Source organism: Prionailurus bengalensis, chromosome B1, assembly GCF_016509475.1.
Source record: "Prionailurus bengalensis isolate Pbe53 chromosome B1, Fcat_Pben_1.1_paternal_pri, whole genome shotgun sequence".
Classification (NCBI taxonomy): Eukaryota; Metazoa; Chordata; class Mammalia; order Carnivora; family Felidae; genus Prionailurus; species Prionailurus bengalensis.
In genome coordinates, this window is record NC_057344.1 from 155,852,269 (window position 1) to 155,871,354 (window position 19,086).

The 19,086-nt window shown below is 33.8% G+C and overlaps 1 protein-coding gene across 23 annotated transcripts in view; it reads right to left on the reverse strand.

Moving 5' to 3' along the window:
• The window catches only part of ADGRL3 (adhesion G protein-coupled receptor L3), an 827,855-nt gene that overhangs the window by 42,374 nt on the left and 766,395 nt on the right, over positions 1–19,086 (reverse strand). For 12 of the 23 annotated variants that reach the window (XM_043572585.1, XM_043572597.1, XM_043572586.1 and 9 more), the window contains 2 exons: positions 12,508–12,534; positions 9,774–9,942 (listed from right to left, as the gene is read on the reverse strand). In XM_043572585.1, coding sequence (XP_043428520.1) covers positions 9,774–9,942; positions 12,508–12,534 — 196 coding nt within the window. The remainder of the gene's footprint in view (positions 1–9,773; positions 9,943–12,507; positions 12,535–19,086) is intronic. The other 11 variants (XM_043572589.1, XM_043572587.1, XM_043572598.1 and 8 more) reach the window with 1 other exon arrangement.

Here is a 19,086-nt window from a genome sequence, read left to right on the forward strand (position 1 = left end):
ATACAAAAATAAAACAGTAAGTGCCCTAAATCATCCTTCCACTATCTACAACAAAAATATTCCCTTACTCTGTGTTCATCAACTAAAAACACATTCTGGGACATTTTATTGGTTCTACATTCCAAATTTGCGTTCATTATGAAATAATGCTGTATATATAGTTATTCTTAGCTCTTTATCTATTGAATTCACATGAGTGCATCCGTTCCATAATACATGACAATGTCATATTCCAACGTAATTTTATTTAAAGCGACGTTATACGCTTTTCTAAGGGATGTTATTTAGAAGCAAAATCAAAAAAAAAAAGGAATGTGGATCATACATTATTATTAGCATTCAAAACTGAAACATTACATCTTAATATTGGAAAGCTCCTTCTATGAAAGATATAGCAGAATCAGAGACAGAATAGATTCAGAATTGTTCGAAGAATTCACATTTATTAAATGTTTATTCTGTGACCAGAACAACAATATGGAGACAGGTGAATCAAAGCATGGAGGAGAAGTGCCTGCTGACAGTAGGTCGGAGCCCCAAGGAAGACTTCTCAGAGAAGAGGACTTTTGACAGAACCTTCAAAAGACAAGTTGGAATCTGTCAGGTTGGACAACGAGGTTGAAAGAAAGGACAGACAAGAGAGACAAAGGCATTCCAGGTGTTGTGAACAGTGTGAGCAACTTTGAGGACTTTCTCTGATCCGGGATGCCAACATTACATTCTTTAGTATACTTGAAATTCTATTGATATGTTTTTAAATCTCTTCTATGCTACATTTATGATTAATTAGAAATGATTTGTTTTATTCAGTGTTTAAAAGCCAATTCATATTTTGTTACTTTTTAAAAGAAATGTCTGTACCCACTTGTGTGTATATCCAAGATATATGTGAACTGGGGAGTATGGAATGAAGAAGCTTCTAAATTTTTTAAAATTTTATTTTAGAGAGAGACAGAGAGAGAAAGAGAGTGCATCAGTGGGGCAGAGAGGCAGAGAGAGAGAGGGAGGTATGGAGAGAGAGAGAGAGAGAGAGAGAGAGGTATGAAGAGAGAGAGAGAGAGAGAGAGAGAGAGAGAGAGAATCTTAAGCAGGCTCCACACTCCATGCAGAATCACACATGGGGCTTGATCCCATGTCCATGGGATCATGATCTGAGCTGAAATCAAGAGTTGGAGCACCCAGGTGCCCCAATAAGCTTCTGATTTTTAATTGCTATTTACTAGAAATTGTGCTAGGTCCCACCCTCAAAATGACTCTGGGGAATAATTATTACCTACATTGAACAGATAAGAGCACTGAAAAAGTTAAGCAATGAAAATAAACTGAAAGACTGAAAAGATTCAGCAATATGTGCCTTATGTGAAAAAATCCACTTCTCATAGGTGCTTTACGATCAGAAAGTTCCTTCTAAGAGGCCACATTTATAATATTAGTATATTAACATTATTATTAAAGTAATCTATTAAATTATCCCTTTCTCTGTATCTAGAAAAAATAAGGGCAGATGCTTTAGTTAGAATTTGAGAAACTTAAAATAATCTCCACCCAAAGGTAAGCACTATCAATTATAGTTTAATATTAGTCCTGAGTTAATAAAGTATCTCCAAGAACCTAAATTTTGATCATAACCTACATCCCACTTTGTTTTTCCTAAAGTACTCAACAAGTATATTTTTCTTTTCAGAAAAGAAAGTGTTTTTTAATGAAGTGATTTAAATCTAAACAAATATTTTAGGAGATAGAGATAGAGAAAGAAAGAGAGAAAGGAACCACTCCCTTTCCTGGTACAAAGGCAGCAATAGTGTATAAGCCGTAGGAATTCATCATGAACTATTTATATTTTTCAACAAAGGTTATATGTTCTGAACTGATTATATAAATAACCAGCAAATCAAGATATCTAGTGATGTCAAGTTCCATATTCAGGTATAATACTTACTGAATCTTTACTGACTTGACTTTATTTTTCTGCTTTAGATTTGAAACACTAAGCATGTGTTTTAAAAAGAGAAAAAATAAAATAACATGGGCTGTTTCTATGACAGATTTTCCTTTGGATTAAAATAAAAATTATTTGATTGTTCGATCATATCCATATTCTAATCCACTAATTCACATGATATTCCTCTTAGTCCAATCAATATATCTTATTTTACTAATATTTTTCTAGGATAAAGAAGGTGGGAAAGAAACTATATCTTACCAATACACTCTCAGATCAGAAATAATGTAATATGATACCCTCTGAGATTTATCACATAATTGAGTGTATAACAAAAGAAAAAGTAACAACTTTAATGTCTCCAGTATTACTGGTATCAGTAATATCATGCAATCCACACTCAGAATAGGACTGATAACTCAAAGTTTGATTTTTGTTAATGAGTTGAATCAATCAACAAATAACCCTATAAGCCAAAATATTTCAACAATGGAATATTTCATATTTCTCTAATCAAAGCATATGACAACTACATCAGTATGGGTATATTATTGAATTCAATCAAATGGCTTAAGAGAAACTTCTTAAGAGAATTAAGATTGTTAAAATGTCCATACTGCCCAAAGACCTCTATAGATTCAATGCAATCTCTCCAAATTCCAATGTTTTTTTTTCACATATACAGATAAAAACAATTCTAAAATGTGTACAGAACCACACACATACACACACACACACACACACACACACACACACACTCGCATACACTCACACACACAGAAAGTAATTCTGAGAAAGAACATAGCTGGAGGCATCACACTTCTTGCCTTCAAACTATATTACAAAGCTACAGTAATCAATACAGTATGGTGTTGGTATAAGCCAAGAGACCAGAATTAGCCCTAAAATAAATGCTTCCATTTACTGTCAACTAATATTTTACAATGAAGCCAAGAATATTTGGTGGGGAAAAAGACAAACTCTCCAATATATAGTTTAGGGAAAACTAAACATGCAGAAGAATGAAACTGGGCCCTATCTTAAACCACTCACAAAATTTAACTCAAAGTAAATTAAGGACTTAAACATATGACCTGTAACCATAAAATTCCTAAAAGAAAATAGAAAAGTTCCTGGAAATTGGTGCTGGCAATGATTTCTTGGACATGACATCAAAAGAACAAGCAACGGAGCAAAAATAAGTGGGACTACATCAAACTAAAAAGCTTCTGCATAGCAAAAAAAAAAAAAAAAGATCAACAAAATGAAAGGGCACTCTACAGAAAAGAGGAAAATATTTGCAAATCCTATTTCTCTAAAGGGTTCAAATCCAAAATATATCAAGTACTTTTAACACACAATGGCAAAACACCAAATATCTAATTAAAAATGAACAGAAGAGGAGCACTTGGGTGGCTCAGTCAGTTAAACCTTGACTCTTGATTTCAGCTCAGGTGATCCTTTCACGGTGAGATCGAGCCCTACATTGGTCTCCACACTGACAGTGCAGAGCCTGCGTGGGATTCTCCCTCTCTCTCTGAATCCCCCCTGCACTTTCTCTCTATATATAAATATAAAACATTTAAAAAATGAACAGAGTAAATGAATAGACATTTTTCTTAAGAAGACATACAAATGACCCACATGAAAAGATGCTCAACAGCACTGCTCAAGGAAATGCAAATCAAAACCACAATGAGATATCACTTCACACCTGTTAGAATGGCTATCATCAAGAAGACAAGAGAAAAAGAAAAGAAGACAAGAGATAGTAAGTATTGGTGAGGATGTGGACAGAAGAGAGTCCCTGTGCACTGTTGGTGGGATTGTAAATTGGTACAGCCATTATGGGAAACAGTATGAAGTTTCCTTATAAAATTAAATACAGAACCAGCAATCGATGCAGAAAAAGCATTCGACAAAATTCAGCATCCTTTCTTAATAGAAACCCTCGAGAAAGTTGGGATAGAAGGAACATACTTAAACATCATAAAAGCCATTTATGAAAAGCCCACAGCTAACATCATCCTCAACCGGGAAAAACTGAGAGCTTTTTCCCTGAGATCAGGAACACGACAGGGATGTCCATTCTCACCGCTGTTGTTTAACATAGTGTTGGAAGTTCTAGCATCAGCAATCAGACAACAAAAGGAAATCAAAGGCATCAAAATTGGCAAAGATGAAGTTAAGCTTTCACTTTTTGCAGATGACATGGTATTATACATGGAAAATCCGATAGACTCCACCAAAAGTCTGCTAGAACTGATACAGGAATTCAGCAAAGTTGCAGGATACAAAATCAATGTACAGAAATCAGTTGCATTCTTATACACTAATAATGAAGGAACAGAAAGACAAATAAAGAAACTGATCCCATTCACAATTGCACCCAGAAGCATAAAATACCTAGGAATAAATCTAACCAAAGATGTAAAAATTCTGTATGCTGAAAACTATAGAAAGCATATGAAAGAAATTGAAGAAGATATAAAGAAATGGAAAAACATTCCATGCTCATGGATTGGAAGAATAAATATTGTCAAAATGTCAATACTACCCAAAGCTATCTACACATTCAATGCAATCCCAATCAAAATTGCACCAGCATTCTTCTTGAAGCTAGAACAAGCAATCCTAAAATTCATATGGAACCACAAAAGGCCCCGAATAACCCAAGTAATTCTGAAGAAGTAGACCAAAGCAGGAGGCATCACAATCCCAGACTTTAGCCTCTACTACAAAGCTGTCATCATCAAGACAGCATGGTATTGGCACAAAAACAGACACAAAGACCAATGGAATGGAATAGAAACCCCAGAACTAGAGCCACAAACGTATGGCCAACTAACCTTTGACAAAGCAGGAAAGAACATCCAATGGAAAAAAGACAGTCTCTTTAACAAATGGTGCTGGGAGAACTGGACAGCAACATGCAGAAGGTTGAAACTAGACCACTTTCTCACACCATTCACAAAAATAAACTCAAAATGGATAAAGGACCTGAATGTGAGACAGGAAACCATCAAAACCCTAGAGGAGAAAACAGGAAAAGACCTCTCTGACCTCAGCCGTAGCAATCTCTTACTTGACACATCCCCAAAGGCAAGGGAATTAAAAGCAAAAATGAACTATTGGGACCTCATGAAGATAAAAAGCTTTCCACTGCAAAGGAAACAATCAACAAAAGTAAAAGGCAACCAACGGAATGGGAAAAGATATTTGCAAATGACATATCGGACAAAGGGCTAGTATCCAAAATCTATAAAGAGCTCACCAAACTGCACACCCAAAAAACAAATAATCCAGTGAAGAAATGGGCAGAAAACATGAATAGACACTTCTCTAAAGAAGACATCTGGATGGCCAACAGGCATATGAAAAGATGCTCAACGTCGCTCCTCATCAGGGAAATACAAATCAAAACCACACTCAGCTATCACCTCACGCCAGTCAAAGTGGCCAAAATGAACAAATCAGGAGACTATAGATGCTGGCGAGGATGTGGAGAAACGGGAACCCTCTTGCACTGTTGGTGGGAATGCAAACTGGTGCAGCCACTCTGGAAAGCAGTGTGGAGGTTCCTCAAAAAATTAAAAATAGACCTACCCTATGACCCAGCAGTAGCACTCCTGGGAATTTACCCAAGGGATACAGGAGTACTGATGCATAGGGACACTTGTACCCCAACGTTTATAGCAGCACTCTCAACAATAGCCAAATTGTGGAAAAAGCCTAAATGTCCATCAACTGATGAATGGATAAAGAAATTGTTGTTTATATACACAATGGAGTACTAAGTGGCAATGAGAAAGAATGAAATATGGCCCTTTGTAGCAATGTGGATGGAACTGGAGAGTGTGATGCTAAGTGAAATAAGCCATACAGAGAAAGACAGATACCATATGTGTTCAGTCTTAGGTGGATCCTGAGAAACTTAACAGAAACTCATGGGGGAGGGGAAAGGAAAAAAAAAAGAGGTTAGAGTGGGAGAGAGCCAAAGCATAAGAGACTCTTAAAAACTGAGAGCGAACTGAGGGCTGATGGGGGGTGGGAGGGAGGGGAGGGTGGTTGGTGGGTATTGAGGAGGGCACCTGTTGGGATGAGGACTGGGTGTTGTATGGAAACTAATTTGACAATAAATTTCACATATTTAAAAAATAAAAAAAAATAAAAACAGAACCAGCATATGATCCAGCAATCTCACTTCTGGGTATATATCCACAGGAAATAAAATCAGGATCTCAAAGAGATATCTACACTCCCATGTTGATTGTGGCATTATTCTCAATAGCCAAGACACGTAAACAACCCAAGTGTTCATCAACGGGTGAATAAAGATAATGTGGTACATACAAACAATGGAATATTGTTCAGCAACCAAAGAAGAAAATCCTGCCATTTGTGACAACATGGATAGATCTTGAGGGCATCGTGTTAAGTGAAATAAGTCAGATGGGGAAAGACAAATATTGTATGATATCACTTATATGTGGAATCTAAAAAAGCTGCACTCATAGAAACAGTAGAATTGTGGTTACCAAAGGTTGTGGCTGGAGGAAATGGGAAGGTGTTGGTTAGAGTACAAACTTCCAGCTATAAGATGAATAAGTTCTGTGGATCTAATGTACAGGATGATAATTATAGTTAACAAACGTGTATTATATACTTGAAATATCTTAAATGTTCTCACCACAAAATAGAAATAGTAATCCTGTGAGTTGATGGAAGTATTAGATAACACTATAGTGCCAGTCATTTCGCAATACATGTGTATCAAATTAACACACTGTATGCCTTAAACTTGCACAATATTTATATCTCATTAATATGTCAATTTAAATAAAGGAATAGAAGAAAAATCTCCTAAGATATTTCTGCAATTTCGAACAAAATTACCTGTTTTTTGTTTTGTTTTTTGTTTTTGTAGGGAGAAAGGTAAACAATTCCTTTTCTATATTCTGTGATGTTGGGTCATGTTCTTGATACCCAATAAAAATGCCATCAAAATTTAAAATTCAAAACATAAAAATGAATGAAAGAATAATATGCTAATTACTTGTTATTATAAAGCATAAAAGAAAGCTTCTAAGTCAGGGATTGGTAAATTTTTTCATGAAGGGCCAGATAGTCAATATTCAGGTTTTGTCTACAAAGAGGCAACTAAAGATGCTGCTTATGTACTTATTTTAAATTTTAAATGTAACCATTTAAAAACATAAAAACCATTCTTGGCTAACTGGCTATAAAAATTAAAAGGCAGCTGGACAGATTAGGCCCATGAGCTGTTTGCTAAACTCTGTTCTAATGTCACAAAATTGAGTTTGATCACATGTATTTTTTTAAAATTTCACTTATGTTAAATATACTAAAAATTCTAGACTTGTTTTTGGATTCTGAGGTTTAATATCTCTTCCTGGATACCAAATGCAATTCTTACCTATACCAGTATGTATATTTGTAAGATGAGAGAAATAAAAATAATTATTGGGAAAACCCTAATAGATACTGGCCAATAAAAAATACTCAACATCAAAATAGTTAATATATACAGTACAAAAAGTATTCTCTGCTCTAAAGAAAATTTCTATATAACATTCGAACTTTTAATTTTACTAGACCAAATTCCTAGCTAATACATAAAATAAAAATAATAGGTAAATCTGTTTCACTATATTTGAAGATGTTATAACTGCTTATGATGGCTCAAGGCTCAATATTCCCTTATTTACACAGACAAATGCTACCCTTTCCTTAATCTCCTGATTTTGCTCCCATCTTTTTACATATATTTCTTGTGACAATCAGTTATGACCTTCTTCTCTCAAAACGTAGAAATTTTTCCCAAGTGCTTAGTCTCTCTGACTTCTCTGAAATGTTTTATAATACTGGCTGTTGTCTACTTCTAGACATTTTCTCCTATCTTTAATTTAGCGTATCATCTTTATACTCATTCTTCTCATCGGACACTTCCTTTTTTCCATCTCTATTCCTATGCATCATTTACATGTCCTACTCTTTATACTCAAAGAGTAGGTGGACTGCTAGCTGTTTACAATACCTAATTCCTCATCTTCCTGAGGAAAAAAAGCTAGACTATATTTTCCAGTCTTCCTTGTAGTTTAGGTGGTACCATTGATAGGGTCTTATCTGATGGAAGGTGAGTACAGGTGAAGTAAGCCTCTTTCAGACCTTTTACACAAGATCACCTCTTACTCAGACTACCTACTTGATGCCAATATTCAAACTGACTGTGGAAATCATATATTAATGTTGGTTGAGATTATATCAGCCTACATCCCTCCATGAGGGACCACCATCAACTGGGCCATAAGAATAAAAATAAATATTTACTGAATTAAGCAACTGCAATTTTAGGGGTGTGTATACTAAGTATTTGGGAGGATCATCCATTCTAATACAACCTCTTTTCTACATTAATTCTAATCCATTAGGTTAGAATCCATCCACTCCCCGATAACCTCTACTTTTCTGTAAGCTACATTTACAGGTCTCAGTCATCATTACTATTCTAGCATTATTTATGATCATGTCAACACATTTATGTGTTATTTATAATTATGTCATTATTTATGATTATGTCAACAATGTATGTGTTATTTATAAATATAAAGAATTATTTATAATTTATAATTATAATATATAATTTATAATTATAACAATTTATAATAATTTATGATTATGTCAACACATTTTTTGATACATACCACCACATACAACTGAAACAGAAGACAACTGGACTCATATTGACAAGCAGACACCCTCTCAAGTTTTGTCTAAGATCCCATCAGTCTCTCAAACCAAAATTCATAGACATTGATATATTTACTTTTTATTTATTTTTTTGTTGTTTTCCAAAGAAAAAATTTAGGTGGTGTTATTTCTTCCTTAGAAAATATTTTCACACTTTGACATTTCATTTTCAGAGCCACCTCTCAATATCTCATAATTATTTTTATTACCTTCATGTTACACATGAAGAAACTGGGGCATGAGAAGGTTAATTAACTTGCCCACAGTCACATAAGCTTTTAAGTAGAAAAACTAGGATTTAGACCCAGACAGTCTTGGCTCAGGGGTCTATGTGATTGGAAGTATAATGACCACATTTTTAATAGAGTTAAAAAGTATAAGATGAGAAAATCCATCTTGAGATTTCTAAAAAATGCAATGAAAGTATTTAGGGGCTAAAATTAACTTTGAAAATGAATATTTTAAGTCATTGTAAATGTGAAAAATCACAAAAATAGACGAGCATAAAAAATTAAATATTGCATTCTAATCATCTAACGCATAGATTTTATAAAATAGGTTTTAAAGAAAAGAAGTACACAGACATTTACTTAGTACTTCATTATTCATTTAGGAAACAAATATTATTATAAAATGTTAAACATTTATATTTTCCAGTATATGCAAACTTTTTTTTAAAGAAAAACAGAAAAAACATATTTCTTATGCCATATACACCATCTCACAGCTCCATAACATCTTAGAAAGCTATTTCCAATACACAAATTCCATGCGTCTGACAATAACAATATTAAAGGCTATAAGGTAAAGCCTACAAGAATATATTTTTATTCATTGTCCAAATCAGAAAATATTTTGATTTTTTTTGCAGTTAAATACATTCACTAACTATTATGCATTTATTTTGTGTCTTTTATTTTTACTATTGTAAAAATAAAATTAATAAAGTAATATATTCATTTCTTAGAGGCCAAAATATCAAGAATGATTTATTTTATGGTTGGTTTGTTATCATGAGATACATATGCCATTTATACTTGAACAGAGAATTTTTGCTTACCTTCTTTTGTAGGACACAATGGAAAATGAATATAAACATTCCCTGTAGAGAATTGAAAATGGTGAAGAGATACGCCATGATGACTGTGCTTTCATTAATATACATGAGTCCAAAGGCCCAGGTCAATCCTAACAGGCAGAGAAGAGCTATTGCACCTATAACCCATGACCTGTAGAGAGAAAAGAAAATTAAAGGTTATCAAATGATCGGTCGTTAATTAACACAATTATATAATATCAACAATACTGACACTGAAAAAAATGTTACGGTAAGTTTTATTGACAGAAAATGTAAGACAGGTGGTATAAGTACTTTAAGATTTTAATGGGGACTACAAGTTTTCAAATTTGAGGAGATATACATGAATGAAAATGTTATGAACACAGAAATTCGTTTGAGCAAAAGCAGATTTGTACTATTCAATTATTCATGTATTTGCAGCACATATGCAAATGATATGGAGATGTAATTATGGTGAATGGCAAGGGGGAAAAAGTCTATAAAGCTATGTTAGTTTCCACTGGCCTCATTGTTATGATAACATTTGTTTGATTGGACTCTCTCCATTAGTGCTTCATCCGATACGCTTTTACCCCATTTTTCCAAATTTCCTCTTTTTCCATAAAAATTTTAGTATTACTGACAAAAACAGAGCTCATATTAGAAGGAGCCAGTATATGGAATATATGTATGAATTTTAAGAGCTCTATTTGTCTGTTTCTATAGTTATGTAAAACAAATGTGATACAGCGGGTGGGAAAAATTGTTCCAGTCTGCATTGCAATCTACTTTGCCTTTGGATTGCTGTCTTCTAGGTTAAGCTGGACTAGACTTTGAAAATCAGGCAACTGGCAGCTTTGTTGAAAAGAATCTTAAAAGCTCAGGGCACCTTCATCTCTTTGAAGCGTCTATAAATTCGAAGGAGAAGATGGAGCTGAGAATGGGATGGAGCGGTATGAACAAAGTAGGCTAGAATGGAAGACAATTCTCACTCTCCATTCCCTTAGTTTCCTCCAGCTGCCATTCGCAATAGTAATCAACGGGTGACATAAGTCCATATATTCGTGGCCATGTGTTATGTACTTACTATCAATGTAGAATGAATCTTTCCAATAGATGGGAATTCAATATGTGAAAACGGAATCCTTTTCAACTCCTCTCTAAGTGTATGGGAGAATAGGACCAAACCAGTCTAGATTTCTATATCTTCATGAAACCACCCTTTCCTTTCCCAACACACCTCATTTGAACAGAGTAAACTAATATTTCTTTTCATCAGACTACACTCCCTCCATTTGCATTGTCTAAGGAAGAAATGTTTATTGGGATTGAAACTTTGCAACATGAAGGGGTTGAAAAGAAAACACATGTATTTACTATAATCTGAAGCTGGGTTGAGTAAAGTTTTCAGAGAGAACTACATCTTAAGAAAGATATGGTCCCAAAGTAGTCAATTAATATTAAAGTCTTGTTAAAATAAATCATGAATATTTACTATTTTCCTTCAACAACCATCAGCTACTATATTCCATATTTAAATATCCACTAAATTTAACATGTTCAATTTAAAACATTAACATTATTGAATAAAGAATCCCTCCAGGAGGTTTGCCATTGTATGTGGAATGTTTGCTTATATGAATTAGAAAACATCTTAGATATTAATATTTTATTCTATAACTAGATTAAAAATATGGGAACTTTCAAGGTAAAGCTCTCAGCTTCTTCTTACAGACATTGGAAAAAGGAAAAATGGAAAGAATACCATTAAATCAAGGCAAAATTGCTATTTAAATTTAGAAATACAAGTATAGGATAAAATCTTCAAGTTAGCTAGTATCTACTTGTAAACACATGATGGGCCCAAGAGTTAATAATAAAAAACTGCAATGAGCCCAATTTCTAAAGAAAAAAATAAGCAAGAGCATGAAGAAGTAAGTGAAATGTCATTGGAGAAAATGAAAACAAAGGACTCTTCACCAGAAGAACAAACTGAAAGTCTACAGTAAGGTCACTCCTCGGTTGCCAATCAAGTTTATTGTGGCAGGACACGTAATTTTAAAATGTACAAAGGAAAGAGCCCAAATATCAACATTTATGTTTACTCTTATCAGATTAGTACAGACTTGTAGCTTTGTGTCAGAAATTTAAAAGGTATATTCATAAACAATTAGGTCATTAATCCAATGGCATGTGTCAAAATTAAAAGAGGTAAATTTGCATATGTAAAATTGAATTTTTGAAGGAGGCATTTTTTTCCTTTTTGGATATTTAAAAGAGAAATCCAGTAATAACCAATGCAATCGGGTAGTTTCATACTCGTAAGGTCATTTTGAAGGTACCCCGCTAAATCACAAAATAATTTTAGATGAGTGATGTCCAAACAAACAACAGAAATGACGACATATGCAGCACAGAGGAACACGTCACAATGAAAGGAGAAAGCTACGAAAAGCGAAACAAGTCTGTACCACATGAAGTTGCTATTACTGTGGCACTGATTTCAGGTGATATCCAATTAAAAGAGGTGAAGCAGAATTTGTTTTTGGCAATACACCTGCAGCATATTTATTCTGCATACAAGTTGTATGCCTGATTATTTTCCTGCACAGTTTGCTTTTCTGCCTCAATGTGAATGACAGAAGCTCTAATGATTTTTCAGTACTGATCTGACAGCTGGTTCATGGGACCACACTGATAAATGGAATTTATCAGCCATTCAGGTCATTCTTACTTGATGAAGGGTCTGTTATCCTCATAGCTAAAGAATGCATAGACATAAAGACAAGAACACCAACATTAGCATTTTATGACAAAGATTTCATATGAAAAATATTCTCCTGGTCCCCAAAGGCCTCTGTACCCCACCTCCCTACAAGGCATCATAGCCTTCCCTCTGTATCCAGAAGGTAAATCCTAAAATGACCATGAGAACTTACATAACAAGGAATAAAATCAATTTTACAATACTGCAATAGCCCTTATGAGACTAAAAAATTCCATTTTTTCATCATGTGCTCATATTACTTGTGACTTGACATAGACATTTATTTCTTAGAGATCGCATTTCTCTAGAGAATGAGAAATCTTATGAGCAATCTGGAAAAGGCTTGGGGGCATACTTAGAATGACAGACTCCTTGTCACCTAAAGGTATCCTTATTCTGTAATATTAGTAGGTAAGATTACTTAATTATGGACAGCACATTTCTAAGTAATTTTAACTTGCAGATGATTGATCTGAGATAAAACTGAACACTATAGCCCTTTGAAAATAATCAATCCTGACCACTTTAAAATTCTTTCTGTTAGTGTATTAAGAAAAAATCTGAATAATTTTTTTCTAGTAATAGGAGCAAACATACAGCACCCGTTCATGATCACTTATGTTAACTAATTTGTTTTGTATCATTCTGATAAAGTAAGATCCCAGTGCCAAATTAGTAAAGATTAAGTTAGGGAACATTTCAGATCATCCTTTTGTAAACAGTCTGTTCAGTGAATTGTGACAGAATAGAAAAGAGAAACTCTCTGCTCTTTTCTCATGCTAGGGGCAATCGTTTCCAATATTACGCATACACAAATAAAGCCCTTGGGCCCCAACTGTGATCCATTTTTGATTAAAGAGAACAACTGATGGGAAACCTCGCTTCTCCAAAATGATGACAGAATAAAGAATGGAGTAAGATCCTGGGATTTAAAGCCAGTTTGTTTGGAAATTAATCCTAGATCAGCCACTTAACCAGTTATTTGATCTCAGGCAAAAATTAACTAACCTGTGGTTGTGTCAGTTTATATATCTATAAAATGGTAATAATCATACATAGGTTTCTTGTAATTATGGAATTATATATTATATATAAAGTTCTCAGAATGGTGCCTGGTATGTATTGTGTACAGTAAATATATTGTTACCATTAGACTATTTAAAGCTCGAGTAAAGTCACACTGAAAATATAGAATCTCTCACCCAAAGAATAAAACACCAAATAATAGACGTTGAGTAGTCAAATTCACTTGAGGACATTTCAGGAGCAATATTATGCAGTAAAATAGATGCAGCGGAAATAAGTTTGTAAATGGAGCAGGGAATGACTAACTGTGCGGTCTAATATGGTGACTACTGGCCACATGGGTTTATTTAAATTTAAATTCTTTAAAATGAAATAAAGCTTAAAATTCAATTCCTTAGTCACACTAGTCAGATTATAAGCACTCAAAAGCTTCAGTAGCTGCCATATTGAACAGTGCAGTTTTAGAACATTTCTGTGTGCACAGAAATTTCTATTGGACATTGCTGGACTAAGACATTCAAAGAAGGTTTTAAGCCAGAAAATGGAATTCCAAGTGATATTTAAATAATGCCATGGATACGTGAAAGGTAAAGAGTGAAGAATTTCTTAGAATTGATTGTTTTTAATAGTTGTAAACTGTTCCTACAAAGAAAATCTTGTACTTAGGTTAATATTGAAATGTTATAGAACATAAAACTATGAGACTTATCCCATTATATACGTTCCCACTGCATCCATATATTCCACCTGTAATTCCAAGGTTATGATTGGAATAACTATTTCTACCTTCATCTGTATAGTGGAACGTCAAGTAAAGAAAATTTCAGAGGCTGGCATATAGGAATATATGCAAATACACTGTATGAAATTGTACTGAGCTATCTAAACGTTTCAAAAAATAAAATACAAAATTTGCACTGTAGTCGCTGGAGTGAGATGTTTTCCCATTAATGGGAAATATCAAAACAGGGTACAGTTCAGCAGTTTTTGTTGGCAATTGTGGGAAAGCACCAGTTGTTCCACTCAATAACCCAGATTGTAATCCCAGCTTCACTTACAGTTAGCTACAGCCATGCATTTAAGTAGTGTCCACTGGGATGCGAACAGAAGCGAATTGTGGCATTTCTGGGTCTTGCCAATTAAAGGATTGCAGTCGGGCTTCCCTTGACCATTATTTCCTCCCCCCCCCCCCTTTGCTAGGAGAAAATGACAGGAGAGCCTCAGATTCAGAAATGGAAGCTGTTTACTGATGTGGAGCTGGCGTATTAGATTTAGACCACTTTTAAACAACAAATTTAGGCCACTATATTTTAGAGTATTCTTTTAACTGGGGCTTAGCCTGTGCAATAACTGATAAAGCATTTAATTTGTATATTTTAGCTATAAGAATTACCAGTTCATATTGAATATGAAATCCATGCTCACGGACAAAGAACCATTCATTATTTCTAGAATATAATAAATAATATACAATAATTCAAAATCTAAAGAACACTGAGGATTACCTAAAATACATCAGCGCTTTCCATCATTTTGTCAGATATTCTGTTGGCTTAGAGGATCTAGTGTAATAATGTCTTTCTACTAAATTCAAGTTAAATTGATCGTAATGTTGCCACCATTTATGGCGGCAAAACTGTATGCTATTGATTCATCTTTTTATTTATCTACAAAACTAGTCTCTAAAGCTCAATAATTTTCATTGTGATTTACCAATGAAAGTCTATTGAAATAAAGTCTCATTCCATGCCGTATGACGAAAACAATTTCAGTGCAGTTATCTTAAGATTTTATAAAAATATGGACACAAAGGCCTAACATGCTCTTGGCAGATGTTAACAGGAATTTTCAGGTTACCTTATAATTTCTAAGTGGTAACTTTCTGAAAATGAAGTAAAATGTCTTGTACATACAATTTTTAAGAAACAAAAAGAAACCCTCCTTTCTTTAGCAAATATATTTTTTTGCCAAACATTTTAGTTTATTATTTTATTCAACTAACATATAAAATTAAAAGCTTTAAATATTAATGTCATAAAATTATCTTAAACTGTGATCATTAGAATCAATATCAGAATCAAATTTTTATGGGTCTTTGCACAGATTGATAATAATTATGCATATATTTATGTATTCTATAACAATTTCAAAGCCCACAAAAGGGCTATTAAAATCTAGCCCCATGGAAACAACTCAGAATACATCTTCAAGAGGACTGATTTCTTAGCCAAAATATTAACTGATACATACTAATACTGTGATATAAAGATTCATAATACAGAATATCAGTATAGACAGCTAATGAAAGGATAGAAATAATGTGAATGAGTCAAGTTAATTGTAGGATATTTTTTTCTCAATTTTAAGAGTTCAAAAGAGAACATTGTTTTGGGAGATATTTTTTGAAGGAAATATCTAAAATTCAAGATATAAGGAAGATAGATTCGTTAAATAATTTAGAACTTTCCCTTCTATTATATTTACATATAGAATTTTTGTTGTTGTTGTTAAGTAGTGGGATGGGTAATGTTTAGTGTGAAGGAAGATGGAGTGATGGGAGGTGTATTTGAGAATTTAATCCCCATGCCAAAAAGATCTGATCATTAAGTCACAGCAGGTAAAGGAAAATGAATGGCTTAGGCAGAATTGTACATAGCATCAACATTCATCCCACTCATCCTATCAGGATGAATGCATTCTGGGTTGCTTGGGTGACTCAGTTGGTTAAGCGGCCAACTTCGACTCAGCTCATGATCTCACAGTTCCTGAGTTAGAGCCCCACACAGGGCTCTCTGTTGTCAGCCTGGAGCCTGCTTCAGATCCTGCCCCCCACCTCTCTCTTTGTCCCTTCCCTGCTCACACCCTCTCTCCCCAAATAAATAAACATAAAAAAAAAGATGAATGCATTCTGGGATCCTCTGGAATTGGGTAGTTTGCTAATTGTTGTTGGTAATTGAACTGTATGTTTAATAGTGAGAAAGAGAGCTATCAAAGTGTACATAGATATCCTGATTAGTATCCCAATATTTCCACATTCAGTATGCAGCTAAATTTACTTTCTCTGGTGTGAAACTAATTGTATCAAAGGAATAAAGACATTTCCCCTTGAATTTGGTTTAGGTTACCATAGCAATGAGAAAGGTATTGTCAGTGAATTTCTTATATAAATATGTATCTTATATAAATTCTTCTTCATTGAAGAAAAAATAAAAAGCTAACAAATACTTCTGTGTCTGTATGATAAGCAGGTTTTCTACTGTTCTTTAATCAGTTCCCAACTGAGGACTAAGAAGGATTCAGTTACCCACATTCTAAAAGGATCTGGCAACAACCCACACTAATGGACTTCAGGTAGAAGTAATCTTTGAGACGCTGGTTTGCCAAACTACCAATCCGGGGTTCCCCAGTCTTTACAACTGGAATCATAGAGACAAGGTCTTTTAGGACTATAATGTTCACAGACTACAGGAAGCAGTGGAAAGAAAAAGGAAAGTAACACCTTTACTTGTACTAATTCCCCAGCAACAAATCTTAGCAGACAATGGGAATGTTTTAAATGGGATATATTTTTCGAGTTTTAAATTGATCAGACATTTAAACACCAGAATAGCCTGGTCAAGTAGCCACATCTAAGACAGCATTTAGAGATCTGCTACCCAGTGTTTAAGGAATATTTAAGATAGCATGCCTCAAAGAGTAGTGATCAGAGCAAAATCTAAATATTTCATGTTTCTACCTCACTCTGTTAAAAATGCTTAATCAATTAGTAACAGGACAAAATCGTGACTGTTTTATATTTCTTTCAAATGTATTTTATATATCAGGACTATACTATCCGAGAATTATATTCATTTCTCTCTCTTAACCACTACAGGAAAATTAAAGAAAAGTCATTTAGAATATAATTCAACATTTCTGAGTAAAATATGAAAAATGTTTCATTATGGTCATATGTTTAAATCACTAAGTATTAAAGACATTAAAAATTCTTAGAAAAATATGAAAGTCATATAACATCAATGTAGAAATTATCAACGGCAGAGAAGATGATTGTATTTCAACTATGGATTTTATTGCAATGACAGTATTACTATTAAAAGCTATATTGCTACATTTTGTTCATACAAAATTTATTAAGAGGAGAATGAAATGAACCAAATAAATAAAATAAATAGCTTAGAATATATCATGAACACTTTCATTCCCATGAATCAATGTCCCTATAATAAAGCATACACCAATATTAAATTTTTAATCACAGATTTCACACTGCTGATGAATTGGGTAAGTCTGAAATTAAGCAGAATTGAGTATAATAAATCAGGATCAATAAATATTAAATCAATGACTGATAAAACTTTAATTATATTATCTTTACAACTCAATGTTATGCAAATTTTTACAACCCAATATAATATGGTTAAAGAATTAATTTATATATGAAAGAAATTAAGGATATCAATTACGAGAATGAATAATGAGCATATATTGTACATAGCTACAATTTTATTACAATTCAGTGTCTCCATCTACCAGGTTTATAAAAAATGACTTGGTCATTTATGGTCATTTATGATTCATGCAAATAAGATATCAAATTTTGGAATCTTATGTTGAAAGCAAATAATATCGCCCTATGATAATGTATTAATTTTAATGTATAGAAGATAGTATAGGTAGGTTTTTCCCACTATCCTATGAAACCTGTCATAAACTGAGATGGTGTAAAGCAATGAAGGAGTTACATTAATTCATATGTAAATTTTTTGAGTGTTTCTACACCCCAAAAGTAATCTCTCTTGGACTTGTCTTTTTTTCCCTAAAGTTTACTTATTTTTTTAAGCAATATCTACATCCTGTGTGGGGCTTGAATTCACCATCCCGAGATCAAGAGTTGCATGCTCTTCTGACTGACTTAGCCACGTGTCTCTCTCTTAGGTTTTTCTGATCCCTTACAACACATCTTGCTAACAGATGCACAACATAAACTGAGACAAAGCACAGATGCTCACAGATACAATTCAAAGCTATGGTGACTTGATGCTGAGATGCTGAGTGTAGTTCCCAGGGAAGGAGCTTGGCAGCACCGCTCTTGTTGCTCAGGATGTGCACTGCTTCTATAACAGCTTGCTGCACAACAAACACTGAGCTCTAGTTTTGCTTTTCACCTTTTTTTTTCCCCATAAAACGAATATCCTGTTCAGATTTTTTCAGTTAGCAAAAACAGCTACCAATGTAGGCCTTTTGCAAAAATGAAATAGATTAGCAAAAACTTTTGAAAATAGGGGGATACCTGTATATCATAGTAACTGAAAGTTTGGATTTGTGAACCATCTTGGCCTGAGTTTGAAAGCCAGCTGAGACTTTTACTAACTCTGCAAACTTGGGCTAATTATTTAACTTCTCTGATCCTCACATTCCTCATCTGTGAAATATGGATGAATACACAAATTTTTCCCCATTTTTCCCCCATGTGTGTATATTAAATAAAAGGGCTTTGTTGGCAATCTTCAACACACA